Genomic DNA, 18998 nt, shown 5'->3' with positions numbered 1-18998 from the left:
AGGGTATATCCCCTATCTGTGTTCTCATCTCTGATTATTATCTATTTTCCTTACATCACACCTTTCCCAACCCAAGTTTCATCTCCTCTCTTAGTCACTCCTCCCAAATTCTTTTTTACATACAACAGGACAGATTTTTCTGTGTAAAATCAGTTACAAATCCCACTTCAAGCTAGCTCAGGGATTTAAACTACAGCTTCTGCTTTGATCATGTGAGCCTGCTGAAGGTCATTTCTCATCTCTTATCAAAAAATAATGAGAGAGACACCACAGCATCTTGAAAGAAAACTGCAGAGCATAAACAGTTCTAATTTTTTCATTGTTTCTTTTTCTCAAGTTTATTTATTCATTTTCTGATGGTGCAAATTTTCCCCAACAGCCCAATTCTTAATTCCAGTATTATCCACTATTGCACATATGGTGAAACCAATTAAGTCTTGTTTTGCATCAACAGAAAAAAAAGTTACAACTATGAAAAACACTCTGCATTTCCTGTATAAGTAATCAAGATTATAGTTACTGTATGACAGCCAGTGGTGCAGAACCTGAGGCCCAAGAGTGTTTGAACAGCAGCAAAAACCAACATAAAATGTAGACTTTAAAATACATTTTTAGTGCACAGTTTTTAGTATTTTTCTAGCTATAAAAAAACATTTCCAGTGTTAATGTAGTGCCAGATCCCCATAGATTTTTGCTCTTTGTGCTTCCATGAGCTTCAGAAGGGACAAAGTTTCAAGCTGACAGAGCCCATAACATGAGATGCATGGAGAGGACATTGATGGACCAGCAGAGAAAAAAGGAGCTGCCTCCCCTCATGGTGTCTGTTTACTGAAGAAAGGAGCACTCCAGTCTTTGCTCCAGCATATTCCCCAAATACTCAAATATTACTAAAAAATATCCTTTGTTTTGAGGTTGGGGCTGGAGGGGTGTGGTAAGATCACAACATAGTTTTTGAGCTGCCACAGAAATGAACCTAAATCATCAGCCTCTCAAAGCTATTTTCTTATGATTAGGACTGTGGCAATCATGGATATGTAATGTTGTATTACTACTTCCTGAGTCCATACAGTCCTTTAATTAGAGCCTTTATGTGGATGTGTCTTCTGCTAAATGGAAATTCCCAAAGTTCCTCCAGCACCCAAAGGTGCTTTATTTGCCTGCTTTCAACAATTAGATAGCAAAAAAAAAAAAAGCCTCTGCATTTTACATTACAAATCCTTTCTCAGAACTATTAGTAGCAACTGTACAATAACTAATGTATACTATTTTTAAGAGTAGTTTCTAAATCCATACATTCTGTAGATCATAAGTTAGCTCCAAACATGGATATCCCTTGAAATAGAGCATATTCTTGCAGACCACAGGAGTACTGCTGGGTTTGTCATTCCTTAGGAAGGTACAAAATGTTTTGTTTGAGCCAAAACTTCAATAAGGTGCCTAATACATTTAGAGCAGTCTAATTTTCTCATGTTTTAGAAAAACAAAACACTTGCTGAAATAGAATAGCTGCACTTGGAAAATGTGTTCTTTTTATGGCTGGCAAAAGCATTGCAGAAACTTTTAAAAGTATGTGTAATTTACTCTGGATGACAGTTACCGTTTCATCCCTGTGGTAAAAGTCCTCACTATAGCTACAAAGTCACTTGATCTACAAAAGTAACCTAAACATTCACTACTTTTCATCTGGAAAAAAAAAATTGTAGTTTTCTACCACTGAGAAAATTGGATAAAATTTCTAATTTTACATTTACTTACGAAATTATGAGGAAAAACCTCTCTGGTGATTGACACAGCCCCGCTTATCTCTGGATGGTCTTCTGAATGCCTTATATTGAATGATTCTATAAATGCCTACTAACAAGTAAAGTCATGCTCCTCCTACTGACCAAAATCTCCAAATTTCAGTCCTGTCCCTCCCAAAGTGCCTGGAAGGAAATATATGCTATATGAGCACCTTCTGAACCAGTCACATCTGCTACAGGTCTCAAAGTAGACTCTATTGCCTGACAGACTTTCCTGAGCCCAATGAAAATTATGCTTAAGGGATCTCTCTCTCTCTTTACCTCTAAGTAGTCCAAAAAATTTTTGGCTTCAAGGCCTTGCCCTGTTCCCCACTATTTGTCCCATCATGCAGTTACAGAATGTAGAGCTGTACTGTGGTAGAATGACTCACAACTAATTGACAGAAGTGCATTTCATTGCCTGACATTTAACCAGGGAAAAAAGCAAAGCAACAAAGGTGCATTTAGAAAGTGTTCTTCTTTAACAGGTTCAGAACATGTCCCAGTCTATTGAAGTTTTAAATCTACGGACTCAGAGGGATTTCCAGTATGTTTTAAAAATGGAGACACAAATGAAGGGGCTGAAGGCCAAGTTCCGGCAGATTGAAGACGATCGGAAGACGTTAATGACAAAGCACTTCCAGGTAGCTCCAGTTTTTACAGTAACTCCCAAACCTGCTGGAAACAATGTGCTAAGTGACAATGCATGGACTGCTAAGGTCTCAGCTGGAAATGCTCCTACAAGGGTGCCATTTAAAAGAAAAGCATAATAAATCTTCCTTTATGATGATAATCTTTTGCTCTGTTCAATTTAATTGTAATAGGGAGGAATTATTAAGTCAATAGAGAAATGTTACTATAAACAGATTCCTGTTCTTTCTGTATCAATGTGAATGCCATGCTGAGAAATTTATATTCTTTTGAGCTCCAGTGCTAAAGGGGGAGATCCAGTGGAATTAATAGCAAACAAGTAGAGTTCTGTGCTCATAGTGTTCCATGACATTTACTGCAGTTGAAAGGAAGAAAGGCTATAATAAATCAGTTTATTGTAATTTTTATCCAGTACAATTAAGATCTAATGTCGTGTCTGAAGGTCTGCTGTTTTGAATTTGGGATGGGGAGGAGGGCAATCACTCCCAGTCACATTTGTGTGATTAAAAAAAAAGACTTCCACTGAATTTTAATGACAACAAAAAACACAAGCCAATCCTTTTGTGAGGAAGTAGGGTTGCAGATATTACAAGTAATATTGTGTATTCTGAAAAAGCTACCCGAAGTACTATTCAGGAGAAAAATATTTCAATAGCATATTTAAATTCTTAAAATAAATTAATCTTTCAAGACTGTGAGAGCACAAAATAGGTGCTAGAAAATACATTCTGAGGATTACATTATGTTAAGTAAATATATATTTTTTGAAGTGTGTCTGAAAGTTCACATAAAATTAACGTAATTTTCCAATTGGTGCTAGAGTTAGATACCTAAATAATTACATCGCCAAGAGGTCCAGGGTTTTTTTTTTCAGAGCCACTGAACATTGAGTGGGTATTAATAACATCAGGAATTAAGTACACTAATGATCTAACTACCAAGCTTCATAAATTATATCATTGTTCTTAGTTTAGAGCTGTTTGAGCACATTCTCCCAGGTTTTTAGTTAATAGAAAACATCTTCACCTTTTTTCCCTTTTATCCCTTATTGCTACAATAACACATTTGCATAATTCCATTATATATTCTTTATTCTTATTTCAGTTTTACTAGGGGAAAAAATACACAGTATCAGAGGTCAGCACTCCAGTGCTCTAACCTTTTAAATATTCAATATTTCTATTGGAGTCATTTATCTTCATTTGACACTTTGCCAGGAGTATTAAACAGAGTTCCAGGCAATCCACTTACAAAATCACTTTTAAAGTCAAAATAATACAATATGTTGTTCTGAAATTTGGTCTACTCAAATTCCAGTGCTTTATCTTTCCTGAGACAAAGAAATCGTGTTGGATATAATAAAACCTTTCATATCAACAGCCACAAAGTGCCAGAACACATCTACCAACTATCTGTGCTGCAATAGAAATTGGTTCTGGTACCGCTCATCACAGGAACAAGCTCTGCAGTGTCAGCAGAAGCCATTTTTTTAAATCTATTTATCATGAAAATACGAGAATCAACTTATATGATTTACTGAAGTGGGATATTTTAAATCTGTGTTTTCATGCTGACCAGAACCAAGGAGCACAAATTTGGTCCAGATCACACTCAGTCTAAACTTTACTTTGTGCCAGGCAGGAGGTACCTGATTGCCACAAAAAGTTACAGCAAGTTTGCTCAAATATCATCTGGGATAAATCCTGCCAGGAATATATTACCTTCACTAATTCAAAAATATTTTCTCTTCCTGAGTTGGCCATTCACTGTCCCACAGAACTGAAGCCTAAGTTCATAATTTCAAAATTAAGTAACAAAACCTATGTTTTCTGGAGCTATTTTTTCTTTGTCACAAAGCCTACTACCCTTGTCATCAAGGAAAAAAATACTATTCATTTTAACAGGCATAAAGTGGGTTTAGGTTAAAATTTTATTAAAAATCTCCTGCTTACTACCATTAAGTCTGAGGTGTCTTGAGACTTTCACAGTAGACTAATAGATTTGTAACTAAAATAATCCTTTTCAAGTTGTTTTAATAATCAGGCATAAATACTACAGTAAAGGAAATTAGGGGATTGAACTCCTTTAAACATCTCTAATGCACATATGATTGCCTTTAACAGGAGTTGAAAGAAAAGATGGATGAGCTTCTGCCACTGATCCCAGTTCTGGAACAATACAAAACTGATGCCAAGTTGATCACACAGTTCAAGGAGGAAATTAGGAATCTGTCTACTGTGCTCACTGGGATTCAGGAAGAAATTGGTGCTTATGACTATGAGGAACTACACCAGCGTGTAGTCAATTTAGAAACCAGGCTTCGTGACTGCATGAAAAAGCTCAGTAAGTTAACAAGTTCATGGCAAATTTGTCTTGGCTGTGCATTTTTAGTTGTCTCTCTTTAGAAAGATTAAGGTTTGGAGGGAGGGAGGATTTGTTTGTTTCTTTGATGAAAGACCGCATTATATTCTGATCTGTGCTACCCTAAAAAAAGACAAGAGTAACAACCTAAGGTCCGTTATTCTAAGTACATGACATAATGTAATGCCTTACTGTATACAAAAGGAATTAGATGAAAAATCATAACAGATGGCAAATTCAAAATCTGAGTTTTAAACCACTTGGAAAGTTCCAAATATTCTTTCAAAAAAGCTCAGACAGACACTGCTATTAGAAACATCTTTGGGCTGTCAGTGTGAAAAAACCAGTGAAAAGTAGAATGGAATCAGTTTTGAGATGTCCATATCATAACCCTGGCACCTTGCTGTGTCACCTGAGAGGCCACTCTGACTGCAATGTCTTTAGCCTGTAATATTACTATTAAGGAGATCTCCCATTCTGCAATTAGTGTTACAATCTAACCAAACTCCACATCTAACTTAAAGAGACCAAAGCATGATTTCTGCAGGATGTACAGCAGCAATCCACTGCTACTGCTACACTAGGTTTACCTCAGGCCACCTCCACCTTGGCTGCTCCCTTGCTGCCTGTAGGAGTCAAACGAGCATTTTTGAAAATCAGCACTAGCTCAGTATCAGCTAGTGAAACTAAGGGCCTGAAGGATCAATATCAAGTGTCAGCCTCAACTTCCATCAGGGATAGGTAACTTGCTTTACAAACACAATGCAGTATTCCCTCTTCCCAGACTATCCATGCATTTGGAGATTTCTGAATGGATCACTAGTGCAACCTGGATAACTACAGCAAACAATCCAGCCCCTTTATGAAAAATAAACACTTCACAATTTACTTAACACTAAACATGAATAAACGTGAAATTCCAAGGTTTAGGCCTGAGACACTGTGATCAGTGTCTCAGTTATCAAGTGTGGGATGTTTACTTTTAAATGCTACCCAGGACATTAAATATCTTGTTAACTGGATAAGCAGAGCCTCCTTATTTTTGTGACGCAGTAGAATGAGAAAAATCTAGGTTAAGTTAGCTTCTTAAATAATTTATTTCTTTATTTTATTCTGGAAATAGCACAGTGGTGATGTGCTAAAATACATGAAAGACTTCTTCTAACAGAAATTTCTTATGATCCTATTTTCCCCTCAGTACATACACAAAATAGCACATTACTGCATTGACAGAAGGCAGTCAGGAGAAAACAGCTGTGTTGCAATACTGCAGCAAGCAAGAAAATTCCTGTGAATAAACAGTATTTTCTGATAGCGAGTGTTCCAGTAAGTTATTAGATACCAAAAATCATCAGTTTAACAAGTATCTTGTTTGGCTTTGCTTTTACAACATCTTGTAAGAACAGTTAGTGAAGCAATGAGTGTGAGATATATTTTTTACAATGGAATTATTAGGTGTATTGACATCCTATCTATCCTGAATTCCTGCAACACATTCTAATCTCTTGATGCATCTAATGAAAAAAAAAAACATTAAAATTATGTACATTAGCAGTAGAGATAAAGGTTTTGTATAAAATAAATTATTAAGCATACCCATTAACAAAAGGGAGTGGACCTTTTCAAGATGTAACACAGAATCATTCATCCTTATTGGCATTATTCCCTGGCCTTAGATGCTTAAATGACTTTTATGGTCCCCTACTAATGGACTGGCTGTGTTTCTGGCCTATCCCTGTGTGGCTTTTGAAGCACAAGCAGCCTCAGTTTGGCTTCCTGCAACTGCTGAGAGCTGGGGCTGTGTGCTCAGATCAGAGAGCAGGAAGGGAAAGCAGCTTTCTTGCCAGCACTGCTTTGTGGCCACACTGGCCATGCTGGAGATGACCCAGCTGTGCCTGTCCATGCCAGCCTGACAGCCAGAAGCCAATGGCCCCAGTGTGCCACAGGGTCTGGCTTGAATCTTCACAGATTTTGTTGCATTCCACAATACAATTTTCTAATCAGTGTATGCAATAGCTACTCTCTATTCTTCTCCCCAGCAGGTGTTTTTCAGCAGTATAATGCATTATTTATATTGTCCTGGCCACTTAAAAGGGTTCTTCCATCTGCACTGGCAACACTTTCAGAACTGATTGCAGTACACTAAGCAGTTATCTTACTCTCACTGAGGTTTAATGGTTACCACAACAGTTGTGATGACTGAATTTTTCTCCTTCTCTTTGGAATAAGAGAAAATTCAAGATGAAGCTGCTGGGAAATTAGTTGACAAAACTTTTAAAGGGTGCATGCAGCTAACCACGTAGGAATAGATGCATGTGATTACACACACCCCAAATTCACATGTACTTATGCATGTATGGCTCCTTTGCTGATAGTCCTGTGAGTCATGGGTATTTATAAGAGAATGCAGGTTGCACAGGATGCTTGGAACCTTCCTATTCTTGTCATGACATGTTTATGAATTTGGGATAAAACTTACATGGGGTAGCATTCATAGAAGCCAATACTCTGACATAGAGTAGATATATATTGGATTAAGGTCCAACTGCATCTGATTATAAGGTAGACTCTGAACAATACTTTACAGTAACGTTTTTTGTTAAAAATTCAGAAGTAGAATATCCTATGTATCCAAAGTTCTGTTACATCAGTGGCAGAGGAGCTATTAGTGCAGGCATGAGACTATTGATTGCAGTGGCACTTGTACTTCCAAAGCATCCTTCCCTTTGGAATTTGAAGAACTTTACAAATATCATTTAGTATAAACGTGGACAATAGAGAAATAGATTCTTATTGCTATTTTGTAGATGAAGGAACAAGCAGCCCAAAAGTACAAATAGATTTCCCAAATATTACCCAGCAAGTCATGGCACTTATGCAGCAAAATCCAGGGATTTCCTCTCAGCAAACTCTAATAACTATATTATAGTGCTTCCTGGATTCCTATTATGCAGGAAAATATATATACATTCATTAAGAACTACTTCTTCATTCACTCATGTTATGACAAATTTAACCATAAGCAGAAAAGTGCAAGCAGTAAAACATTTGGAATGCATTTGTGCAAGTGCCAAAAAAAAACCTCACTTCATTTTCCTTGATTTATTACCTACCAAAAACAAAACAAAACAAAAACCATAATGATGCTTACGGACACTTCAAGAGAATGTTGTGGTTTTATTTCCTTTGCCTTCTACAAATGATCCATTCAGTTGCTCTATATGGCAGCTACCAATATTCAGTCACATCACAGAGAATGGGACTATCCACCCATTTTTAGCTATTCCAGAACAGCTCCTCTCCAGCTGCACTGTCACAGCCTCCTCCTGGTACTTGATTACTCTGGAGCTTTCCAGACACATTCTGCCTCATGTACTTTCACAGCACACAGGCTGTACAGAAGTGCATCTATTTTCTTTTCTAATGGTCACTTCATGCTCAGCTTCTTCCTTAATATAAACAAATACTGGGAATCATGGACAGACTTACAAGAGTCCACTGCACAGAATTGTTGCAGAAGAGGAATCAAGCCTGGAAACACCTGGATTCTGCATATGATATTTCCTGTACAGCTCAGTTTAGGATCTAAAAGGGCTCTATGATTGGGATTTTCCAACTACTACAATCAATTATGGCTGGAACTTGCTAATGTAGGGCAGCTGCTTCTTTCAAAGCCAAGGAAAAGAGACTGAGGGCTTCTAAAAATCCCACTGCTTTTCTGTGTATCCCCATTTGAACCTCTTAGGGAAAGAAGAAAAAGAAAACCTAGAAGTATCACACTTTTCTTAGAGTTACTGAACTTCTTCACAGGTGCTAGTATGGAGATATATTTGACCTAACTTTTTACTAGCATCTGGTCCTATCAGGGAATCAAACTGCTATAAACCAAAACTTTTGGTATGTTCCCTTCTGCCAGGGGAAAAAAAAAAGGCAGATCTATGGATCTAATCATCTGTTTAATGAGGAAGGAAAAGAAAAATGGGACCTACTATAGAGCAGGAGGGAAAAAAGTCTCCATGCTTCTTACAAAGTGCTCTGTTCTGTTATGCCAAAAAGGGAAGCTTTGTCACTTTTTCAGTCAGCTGCCCCCCAGCTATACAGCAGCTCTCCTAGGAGTCTTCCTTTCTTGATCACTGCATGCTGTCTGGGAATAAGGATTTGATCAGAAATATACCCTGACTCAAACTGCTGATCATTTAACTGCTGAACTACGTCATCTCTTCACATTGAACAGCATCTCAATACATTTTGAAAGATTATTCTCTAAAAGCATCTAACTCCTGTGACAGGAGCACACAGCTCTATTCATATAGTTTTAACTAAATGAAGGCTGAAGAGGTTCATTAATTATTAACAATGTGTAACTAACTCTTAATCAGCAAGCTACACATTCAGGATAAATACAATACAAGAGAGGAACCACTGTACTGACACTTAGGCATACAAATCTCTGAATTGCTCTCTAACCTCCAAAAGCTCCTCACACACAGAGCAGCACCCAAACAGCCCCAGAGCTGTGTGCACCCCCCACAGGGGCTGCAAACACCCCCTGCTTTTACCCCTGTCCCACTGCAGCTCCAGGGCCCGGAGCTTGCTGCGTGCCCATGCTGCTCCCACCATGGCCGGGCACTGCTGAGCCCAGCTGGAGTGTCCATGCACCTGCCCTGCCCGGGGCCCTGACACAAAGGGTGCCTCAGGGAGCCCTCACATCTCTGCCAGCCGCTCTTCCATAGGTTTTCCCCATTCAGAAGCAAAACTTCATAACTCATTATGAGTCCACTTTTAGTTGCCTGGATTTCTTTTTTATAGAAGAAACAGCGCTTCAGATTCCAAATTCTTTTTATTCTTTCCACTAATTGCAATACTGTGTTGTATAGGCACCAATTACTATTACTATACCTTATAACTGATGCATTCACTGTGTTTTAATTATCCTAGAAACTACAAGTTCAGTATTAGTTTTCTGGTAACTCATTCCAAATTAAGTATTCAAAATTCAAACTCAAACCTTCAGAAGTTATCTCATGCCCATTTCTGAGACTATTTACCAACAGACCACCTAAAAATAAAAGCCTTCACCTTGATAGTTTATAGTCTTCTACCTTTCAAGCTAATAGCAGTTTATGCTGCAGAAACAATGCTAGCAGCCTACCCACTTAAAAATCCAGAATAAAAAGTTATGTCCTATCATAACCAAGTATTAAAAACCCTATAAGATTCTTTAAAATGGGAAATTCCAAAAATATCTTCAAAATACTGCAACCTAAATAGATTGAGATATGTCTCTTAACAATGTCTCTTAATTGACCCAGAAAACAGACACAGCCTACCCTGCTCATTGAGGTCTCAGCATGCATTCAGTTATCTTCATTTCTGATATGTCTAACTTCCCTGGCTGTGAGCAAAAACTACCCAAGCAGCCTCTGAGTTTTCACCACAGCATTAACCCCATTCTAAGTGACCCAAATAGGCTGGCATGATACATTCCTTTTCAGTTACAGAGTGTAAAATTCAGGCTTGATGTGACCCTCTCTTTGGAGCCAAATAAATTCCATCTCAACACCAGATACCGTTTGTTTCTACATTTCCTAGATAGATATGGTTATCAGTATAGCACAACCATGTAGCACAGAGAAGCACTTACTTTTAAATTTTAAAAATTGTTTCACTTCTTTTTACATTCTTTACTTTAAAAATGTGCTATTCAACCTAATTGCATGCACACCACTGTGTGATATTACATCTTGGTAAACACATGAATTCCTCCAGAAGCTTGTTACTAAGAGGTATCTTATTAAGGTCCCCTAAAATACAGATTTTTGAGTTGTTAGGAAGGTCAGCATCTGAGATGGTATCGACTTTCATTATTTCCTCCCAGGCAGCCAAATAGATTAGAAGCCAACCAATACAGCCAAGCTTGCTAAATAATTCTCATACTCACTTTCTTCAGGCAGCCTTCAGTAAAGAAAGAGCCACGTGTGTGTAAGCAGGGGGCAGTCGGGCACAAGCTTAGAGTACAGCAGTGTTGTGTGTACAAGCTCATTTGTCTGTCTGCCTTTCACCACCTTGTTACCCTGGCCAATGGAAAACTGAAACATCCATCAATCCCAGCTTTGTGCTCAACTTTCTGAGGGCAAAAGGCAGGGGAAGGATTATGTCTTGATTTCAATTATTATTAAATGTTCTTCACTTCAGCTCAGAAGATATTTTACTGGTTGTATTTTAGCTTATGCCCAAAGACCATAACTGTACTTGGATGTAAGATGTAAATACAAAATGTAAATTACAAAGATGTAAATACAAAAATACATACTAATAAAATTTTACGTGCATATTTTTGCACATTTATATTACTTTTCAATATGGTAAAACTCCCCCTGTGAAGGTGACAATCAATCTTCAACATAAGCCTGAATCCCCTGAGCCACTGTGTAGTTTGGAGCATTTGGTCTTGTGCTCTGACATCAAGGAGAGTTGTGCATTAATGCATTTGTTTTTTTGATTTCAGCATGTGGCAAATTGATGAAAATTACAGGCCCCATTACAGTGAAGATATCTGGAACCCGATTTGGAGCCTGGATGACGGATCCACTGGCATCAGAGAAGAATAACCGAGTATGTTAAGGCACTATCTTTGTGTCCTGGAGTCTTACTAGCTTTGTTTTAGTCTTTTAAAAGATATTTTCCCCTAGGACGTTACATTCCTAAGCATGTTTTTCTACTTCAGTCATTTTCACACTCAAACATATCCAGAGAAAAAGCAACAGTATTTTTGGAAAAATATCCAAATACAAAAGTTATCTAAGCACTTTTCTGCCATTTACTTCAACTTTTTCAGGGTTGACAATCATCTATCAGAACTGACAACCCAATTTTTTTTGTATTTCCTAACATATTTAATTGCACTTAGGTCTTTTAAAAACCAGAGTAATCTGAAACAAACATTAACATTTTAACCCAAGAGCAGGACCCATAATACAGCACAGTTAAAATTTGCAGGATTCAGCCCCATATAGGCTCTGGTCAGATCATTTGCTCTATCATATCCAAGTTATGTTATTGTTTTGTTATTTGGATCTCCAATAGGATCTCAAATTGGCTACAGTTTTGAGAAGATGCTCTCTTCATCAAAGAGCTTTGGAAGTCAAAACTCTAGGTTTCCTTTGTGTGAAACTCACAAGATTAATTTTTTGAATACTGAAAAAAAACTGAAGGCAACAGAAAAGGCAACAGAAAAATGACAATAAATAAAGATTTGTGTTCAGTTCTCCCCTGCCCACTGTGTCCATGCATGTTTGCTCCTGAGTCCAGAAATCCCAATTACCTTTAGAGAGCATCAAACTCTGAGAAAATGAAAGGAGAAAAAGCAAATGGTATGAAAGAATAAAATGGGGGAATGGAAGTTGTATAAAGAACATTTAAAAAAAGTAACAATTCTGTTTTAAGGGAGAAAAGGGCTTTGAAACTTTACTAGTTTCATTACTATTGTTTTTGTTTCCTTTACTAAGAAAATACTTTTTTTCTTTGAATAGAGAATCAGCTGAAAAGAATTTACCTACATTTATTCCTAAGTATAAATTCAAGTTTATCTCACATGCCATTTCCCACCTCTCTCTTAGATTATTAGTGTCTAGAAATACCTTTAAGCAAGCACAATATAGCACAAGCCCAAACACTGAATAACCCAGAATTAAATTTCTCTGAAAATGCAGACACTGTAGTTAGTAACAGTTGTTTTGAGAGTTGACCTGTACAGATAAGTTTGACTCAGAAATTCAAGAGTTCCTCCTGCTTTTGTAACAGGAACATTGCCAATATTGCACTTTCGTAGCCTGCTATACAGCTAAAAGTTGTTTTCCTTCTTTTTCTGCAAGGTCTTTGTGTAATGGTTTTGGTTTGCCAATTTAAGATTTCCCCAATTTTAAGATTTCCTGGCCAATGCACCAAAGAGCGTGGCAGGTTTCAGTGCTGGCCAATCGCTCATGCATTCACTTCCTGCTGTGAGATAGGATTAGGAGAAAGGCAAAGCAGGCTCAAAACTTTAAAAGGGTAAAAAGAAAATGTTATCAACAGTAACTAAAAGGAAAAAAAAAGTAGTAGGAATCAAAGCAAACCCTTCAGAACACTTCTCCTCACCCCACAACCTTCTCTTTCCCACGGACAATGTAAAGAAACAAAACCTAAAATTCCCAGTCAGTTTACCACCTCTAAAATAGTCTTTCTTCAGTTCACTTAGGGAGAGAAGTCCCTCTTGTTAATGTTATGGAGACTTCTCCGGAAGAGAAAAACACATTGACACCAAACCGTGACACTCCCCAATGCCATATCATGATCACCTACCACACACTATGTTTGAGACGGTCATTCCCAATCTTTGTTTCCTTTCCAGGTCTGGTACATGGATAGTTACACCAACAATAAAATCGTCCGTGAATACAAATCCATCGCAGACTTCGTCAGTGGGGCCGAATCAAGGACATACAACCTTCCATTCAAATGGGCAGGAACCAACCACGTTGTCTACAATGGCTCCCTCTATTTCAACAAGTACCAGAGCAACATCATCATCAAGTACAGCTTCGACACGGGGCGGGTGCTGGCGCAGCGTAGCCTGGAGTACGCTGGCTTCCACAATGTCTACCCTTACACCTGGGGTGGCTTCTCTGATATCGACCTGATGGCAGATGAAATTGGGCTGTGGGCTGTCTATGCCACCAACCAGAACGCAGGTAACATTGTCATCAGCCAGCTGAACCAGGATACGCTGGAGGTGCTGAAGAGCTGGAGCACGGGCTACCCAAAGAGGAGTGCTGGAGAATCCTTCATGATCTGTGGCACCTTGTATGTCACTAACTCACACTTAACAGGAGCCAAGGTCTACTACTCCTACTCCACAAAAACCTCCACTTATGAGTACACAGACATTCCTTTCCATAATCAGTATTTTCATATATCCATGCTTGACTACAATGCAAGAGATAGAGCTCTCTATGCCTGGAATAATGGACATCAAGTCCTGTTTAACGTCACCCTTTTCCACATCATTAAAACAGAGGATGACACATAATTTTATTTCCCTTACCCCTCCCTCCCTTCAAAGCAGTCTCATTTGTGATTAACTCTAAAAGCATCCATCTCTCTCAGTTCCTTTTAATTTACATTTCTTTCTTCATTAAACAAAAGCAACATTTTCTACTATGTAATGCATCTCAAATATGGCTGAATCTGTCAAAAATGACCTGTCAGAAATAAAAAGCATCTTAGCTCATGATTTTGCAAGGTCTGTCAAGACCTTGTCTTGAAAAGCACTAAAGAGGATTTAAATGGCTAAAGACAGTTTTTAAAAGATTATGATCTGCCTTATTTTAGAGTCAGAGACTAATGGTGGCTTAAATGCATGAATGTCTTTTTTTACCTCATTTTTTGTTTTAATATATTGCTTAACTTCAGGAAATATTTCAGTAGTGTCGGACACATATTGCACATTGTATTTTTTTATTTATTCCGAAAAACAGATTTAGTAGGAATTTAATTTTCTTAGCCAAGGCATATGGTTCATTTTGCCATCATCCAATTTCAGATGTGGTGCTGTACAGTATGTTTTTAAATCTCTTGCAAACATTTTATCAACAGTATGTATTTCTACCATTGTAACCACCATTGTGCAATTGTATCTCTTCACTTATGTGAAAGTAAACTAAGTACTATTTTTTATAAAATATATTGAAGCTTAATTGCAGTTCTGGCTATGAGTCAATTGAATGTGGTAAAAATCTGATAAAAGGTTGTTATTTCTGAGAAAGACCAATAGGTTCTCAGATGCATGATTTATATTCTCAGCTTTGCTTCCTAATCCCCTGTTCACCAGTGCTGCTTACTGGCATATTTGCAACTTTGAAGCTTCCTACCAGTTCCAGCTTTACAATTATTTGCTCTGCCCAGTTTTTATCTCCTGCTGCTGGCTTCTCTCAGTCTTTTTCTCCTACTTTCTTCCCTTCCACCATTTGACTGCCCTTGTTTATAGTTATCCCTGCTGTGAACTTTACAAGCCAGAAGCTGGAAGGAGCTGGTGCCCACCAGCTGAGAGTGGGAGTGCATCCTGTGTTTGTGCTGCTCTGGGGCACTGAGGAGCAGTGGTAAAAGCAAAGCTGCTCTCCATCTGCCTGTCTTCTTATTCATAATAGGAGAACATTTATCTGTTGACAAAACTCTTCTCTGGGATGACAGTAATCACAGAAAATACAGCAGGGAAGGTGCAAAGCCCAGATGATCAGTGTGCCCCTGGTGTTCACCAAAATTCTTGTTAGGGAACAACATCGAGGCCAAGCTCTTGCAAAAAGGTTTGGGGTAGAAATTGCTGGTAGTAGAATTGCTACACCCAAACTTCAAGAAACAAATATTTCTGAAAACTGGGGGTTGCTGTACTATCTCATTAGAAACTGGGGGGGCAGGGAAAGTTGTGCATAATTGAGAAAAAAGGAATGAGGTGCTATGTATCTCTTTTGGCAAAAGTAGAAAGAAATTAAGCACTAGCAATCAGATTTTTTTAATAGCTGGGCTCTAGCATAATGGTAAAAGACAGGTATCTGAAAAATTCTGTAAAGTCTGTGTTCCTCACACTATCTGAGCTTCTGTTTTTTATATCCTTTGAAATTGAAAAGCCAGATATTTTAATTGCTGGTTGTTCTAATGTACCAGCTGAGGTCACCTAAAGTCTCATTAATGTTTTCATTCTTATAAACATATGTGTCTATATATGTTTACAAATATGCTTTATAATACAAGCCCACGTGAAACTGAACAAATTGCCTTATTTTTCATATCAGTTGCAAAACAAAAAAATGCTAATAAGTTTTCAAAAACTGATAAAGGAGGCAAAAAACCTGAAAAGCAAACAACTAATTACATTACAACATGACCAGAGAAAAGTTACTTTCTCGCTCCCATCTCCCCTCTCCTGTCTAGAGGAAATGGTAGCTATTATCCCATACAATCAGTTACACAGAATTTGGACAGACTCAGTTCAGCTGAATAGACAAATTAAATCACTTCCCTCCTGTAATCAACTTTCCTGTATTGACAATGAAACCTCCTCTATGACATGTGAAAGTGTATATGACTATTCATTAAAAAAGGTATTTTGTGTTATACAGGAATGTTTTATGAAAATGGAGTATGTTCAGAGTTTTATCAAAAGCCATAAAACAAATCTCAACCTTTCCCCAGTACAGAGTAATTTCAAGAAAATAGAAGTTTTTTTCAACCAGTATAGCATTTGTAAAAACATTAGTCATTAGATTGAGAAATTAAACTTCTTTCTACTCTATCATCATAAATTTGAAGAATAGTCACAATCCCTTTATCTGAAAACAATGACTACTTCCATATCTCTTGATAAGTATTTCACACTGTGTAATTAGCAATAATACAGTAGTACAGGTTGATAACAGTTCTTAAAGTAAGATTACTCTCACCTGATTTCAATACCATTTACAGGGTAATACACCTGTTAGTGAAAGAAAAGAAAAACACTACTACAGGGTGCTAGAGATGGATGGAAAAGAGAGTTTGGAAAAGCACCTTTGTAAGGTGGTTTGTCGAACCGAGATAAATCCTGCCCTTCTAAATTAGTAACAACAGGTTGCATTCCAATATTTAAACATGAAATCACAGCTTCCATACAATCAATACAAAACAGGGTGAGACATTATCAAGTAACACCGCTTTCTGCTAAGGAGGACTTGTTTTCTCTGTAAATGTGTTGATCCCCTGTCTTTTCAAAATTGGAAATTACAAATAATATTCCCATAAGGCTGAAACCACTATGCCTCAATAGAAGCAGATTTCTATTATAACTGTTACAAGCTTTGCCTTCATAATTGGGCAGCACAAGCAGAAAATCTTCATAATGCAGAAGCAACCTACAAGTTTTATAGGTGAAATACGCACTTTTTATTATGATAATGGGGTACCAGTAGTAGGTAAGGGGGAAAAAAAAAATTCCCTAAACATGAGGAATTTAATTGTAAAGTCTGTTTCAGTATCTTAATGACCTCCTGTTTCAAGGGATAAACATGTAAAAGGACCCTATCACTCCTTCACCCAAAACAGGATACCTAAATTCCACCAAGCTGTGCTGGCAGCAGAGAGCGATGCAGACAACCCCAAATCTACCCCAGGAACACAAATCTGCCAATCCTCCAGGCATCCTGGCCTGAGGGAGCCTAGGGAAGGTGAACAATGCACACCACAAAGGCCATAGCACTCTCCCTGGAATGGACTGACTACTGCCCAGGACAAAATGGGCACAACAAACCTTCCCAGAGAAAGCTTCCTGCACAGTAATAATCTTCTGTGGTCCCTTCTGGCAGTTTGTGCCAGCCAGTAGCTCCAAGTCTGTTGCTCTGCAGGAAGGCTCTGCAGCCTGCCCTGTGTGTCACAGCGTGCCAAGCAGACCCCTGGAAGGGTGGTGTGGAGCCTCCCCAGCACTGTAATCACTGCTAGCAAAAGATGGGATTCAATTTGAAAAATTAAAAGAAAATGGCTGAGTGAGATGGATTGATACAAGGTTTTAATCACAGATTTCTTATATCTAAGAATCCTCCTTTTCAGACAAGCCCAGGGGCACTAGCTGTCACTCAGCCCAGCAGCTGGATCCACAGCAAGGGCTGTTTGTTTCAAAGCACAGCCTCAACAAACCTGTTACCTGGTAATTTGTCATAATCAATTGCTTAGAAAATGCCAGAGTAGAGATGAACAAACCATTCACAGCAAATCACTCATCCAGTAAATTGTATCCTGTTCCAGTTCAAGAATTGCCAGGGAACAGTCTTGATACATACTGATGCTTGTGCCAGAGAAAATATTTTTTGGAAATCATTTGAATAAGCACCTCTTCCTATAAATCAGCCAAGCATTCCCTGCTGTGAATCTTATACCCTTGACATGCAGAAGGCAATGCTGAGTATTTGGGCATCTTTTCCACAAAAGGCAAATGAGGGCTGCAGCTGCAGATCTTTGGGCAGAGCTGCATCACAGCCTGCTGTGCTGACAAGCTCCCCACACCACTGATTCCCAGGAGAGCAACTCCTGCACCGTGACAGTGTCATAAATGCATTCCACAAGAGGCTCACACTCTAAAGGACTCAAGCATGCAAACTGCCTTCCACAGATCAAAAACCAAATCCTGAAACTCACTTCCCCACCAAGAATAGAGACCCCCCCTTATTTCCAGAACTGAAAGCAAAGCCCGTTTTCTAAGCTGAACTTTCCTCAGTAATTCTCCAAACACATGATCATATACATGGACATCAACATGCAAGCAAATAAATTAACTATCAAATAATCCTAGAATTATAGAATAATTTTTTCTACAGAAAAGACCATTTAGGTGATGCAAAGATCATTTTTATGAGGGTTTCTGTACTCACTTAATGGGAAACTGAGGAAAGAGAGTTACCTAGCACCAAGTTGTGGAAAGCATACAGAAATGACTGTTTTGTATAGTATGGTTTTTGCCTGGCCCTAGAGAACAGAGATTCTATATTGATGCAGTAGTTATGACCACAGAGTCACTGAACTGAGGTGTGCAGTTTTCTCAAAACTGCAAGCACATCAACCTCCTGAATATTCTGCTGTTATGGTTAATTGCCATTCTTATAATCTGTGGACTCTGTAGACTTCTAGTTGTGGTCAATCAGAGTATTTAGTAAGCATTTCAAGAAAACTTCTACCGGGCTACATCTCTCTCTTTTTCCTCAGAAGCCTCTCACACATGTAGCACACATTGTGTCAGTCTATGAGGGTCATGAACACAAGGGACACATCTTTTCAGCAGCTCTCATTACTCAGGAGGGATTATTCATAAATATAGATATTGATTTTGATTGATATCAAAACTCTGTTTCTTCCAATACCACCTCTGGAGGGAATCCTCACTCTTAAAATACAAATCATTTTGATTGATTTAATATGAAGAGGAATTTCACCAGCTTTTCATAAAAACATCCAACCTCTTAAAGACCAAGGATATTTGTCTCTATGAACATATAGACATGGAAGAAAATTCACATTTTCTTAGAATCAGAAATTTCTACTCAACTCACAGGCTTCTCGTCAGCTGAGCATCGGCAGAAGAGCCTGTGGACTTCTCCTGTATCTACTGCTTCAGAAGATTCAATTAATTACATTGCAGAAACATTTTAG

The 18998-nt window shown here is 38.2% G+C and overlaps 1 protein-coding gene across 1 annotated transcript in view; it reads left to right on the top strand.

Annotated features, from left to right (window-relative positions):
* Positions 1-14532, top strand: part of OLFM3 (olfactomedin 3) — a 47154-nt gene extending 32622 nt beyond the window's left edge. The window contains exons 3-6 of the mRNA XM_066555572.1: positions 2270-2425; positions 4556-4775; positions 11302-11408; positions 13183-14532. Coding sequence (XP_066411669.1) covers positions 2270-2425; positions 4556-4775; positions 11302-11408; positions 13183-13860 — 1161 coding nt within the window. The 3' untranslated portion in view covers positions 13861-14532. The remainder of the gene's footprint in view (positions 1-2269; positions 2426-4555; positions 4776-11301; positions 11409-13182) is intronic.
* Positions 14533-18998: the final 4466 nt, after the last annotated feature.

Source organism: Molothrus aeneus, chromosome 9 (genome assembly GCF_037042795.1).
Source record: "Molothrus aeneus isolate 106 chromosome 9, BPBGC_Maene_1.0, whole genome shotgun sequence".
Lineage (NCBI taxonomy): Eukaryota > Metazoa > Chordata > Aves > Passeriformes > Icteridae > Molothrus > Molothrus aeneus.
The sequence above is the reverse complement of the archived record's forward strand: the minus strand, read 5'-3'. Positions and strand labels throughout refer to the sequence as shown.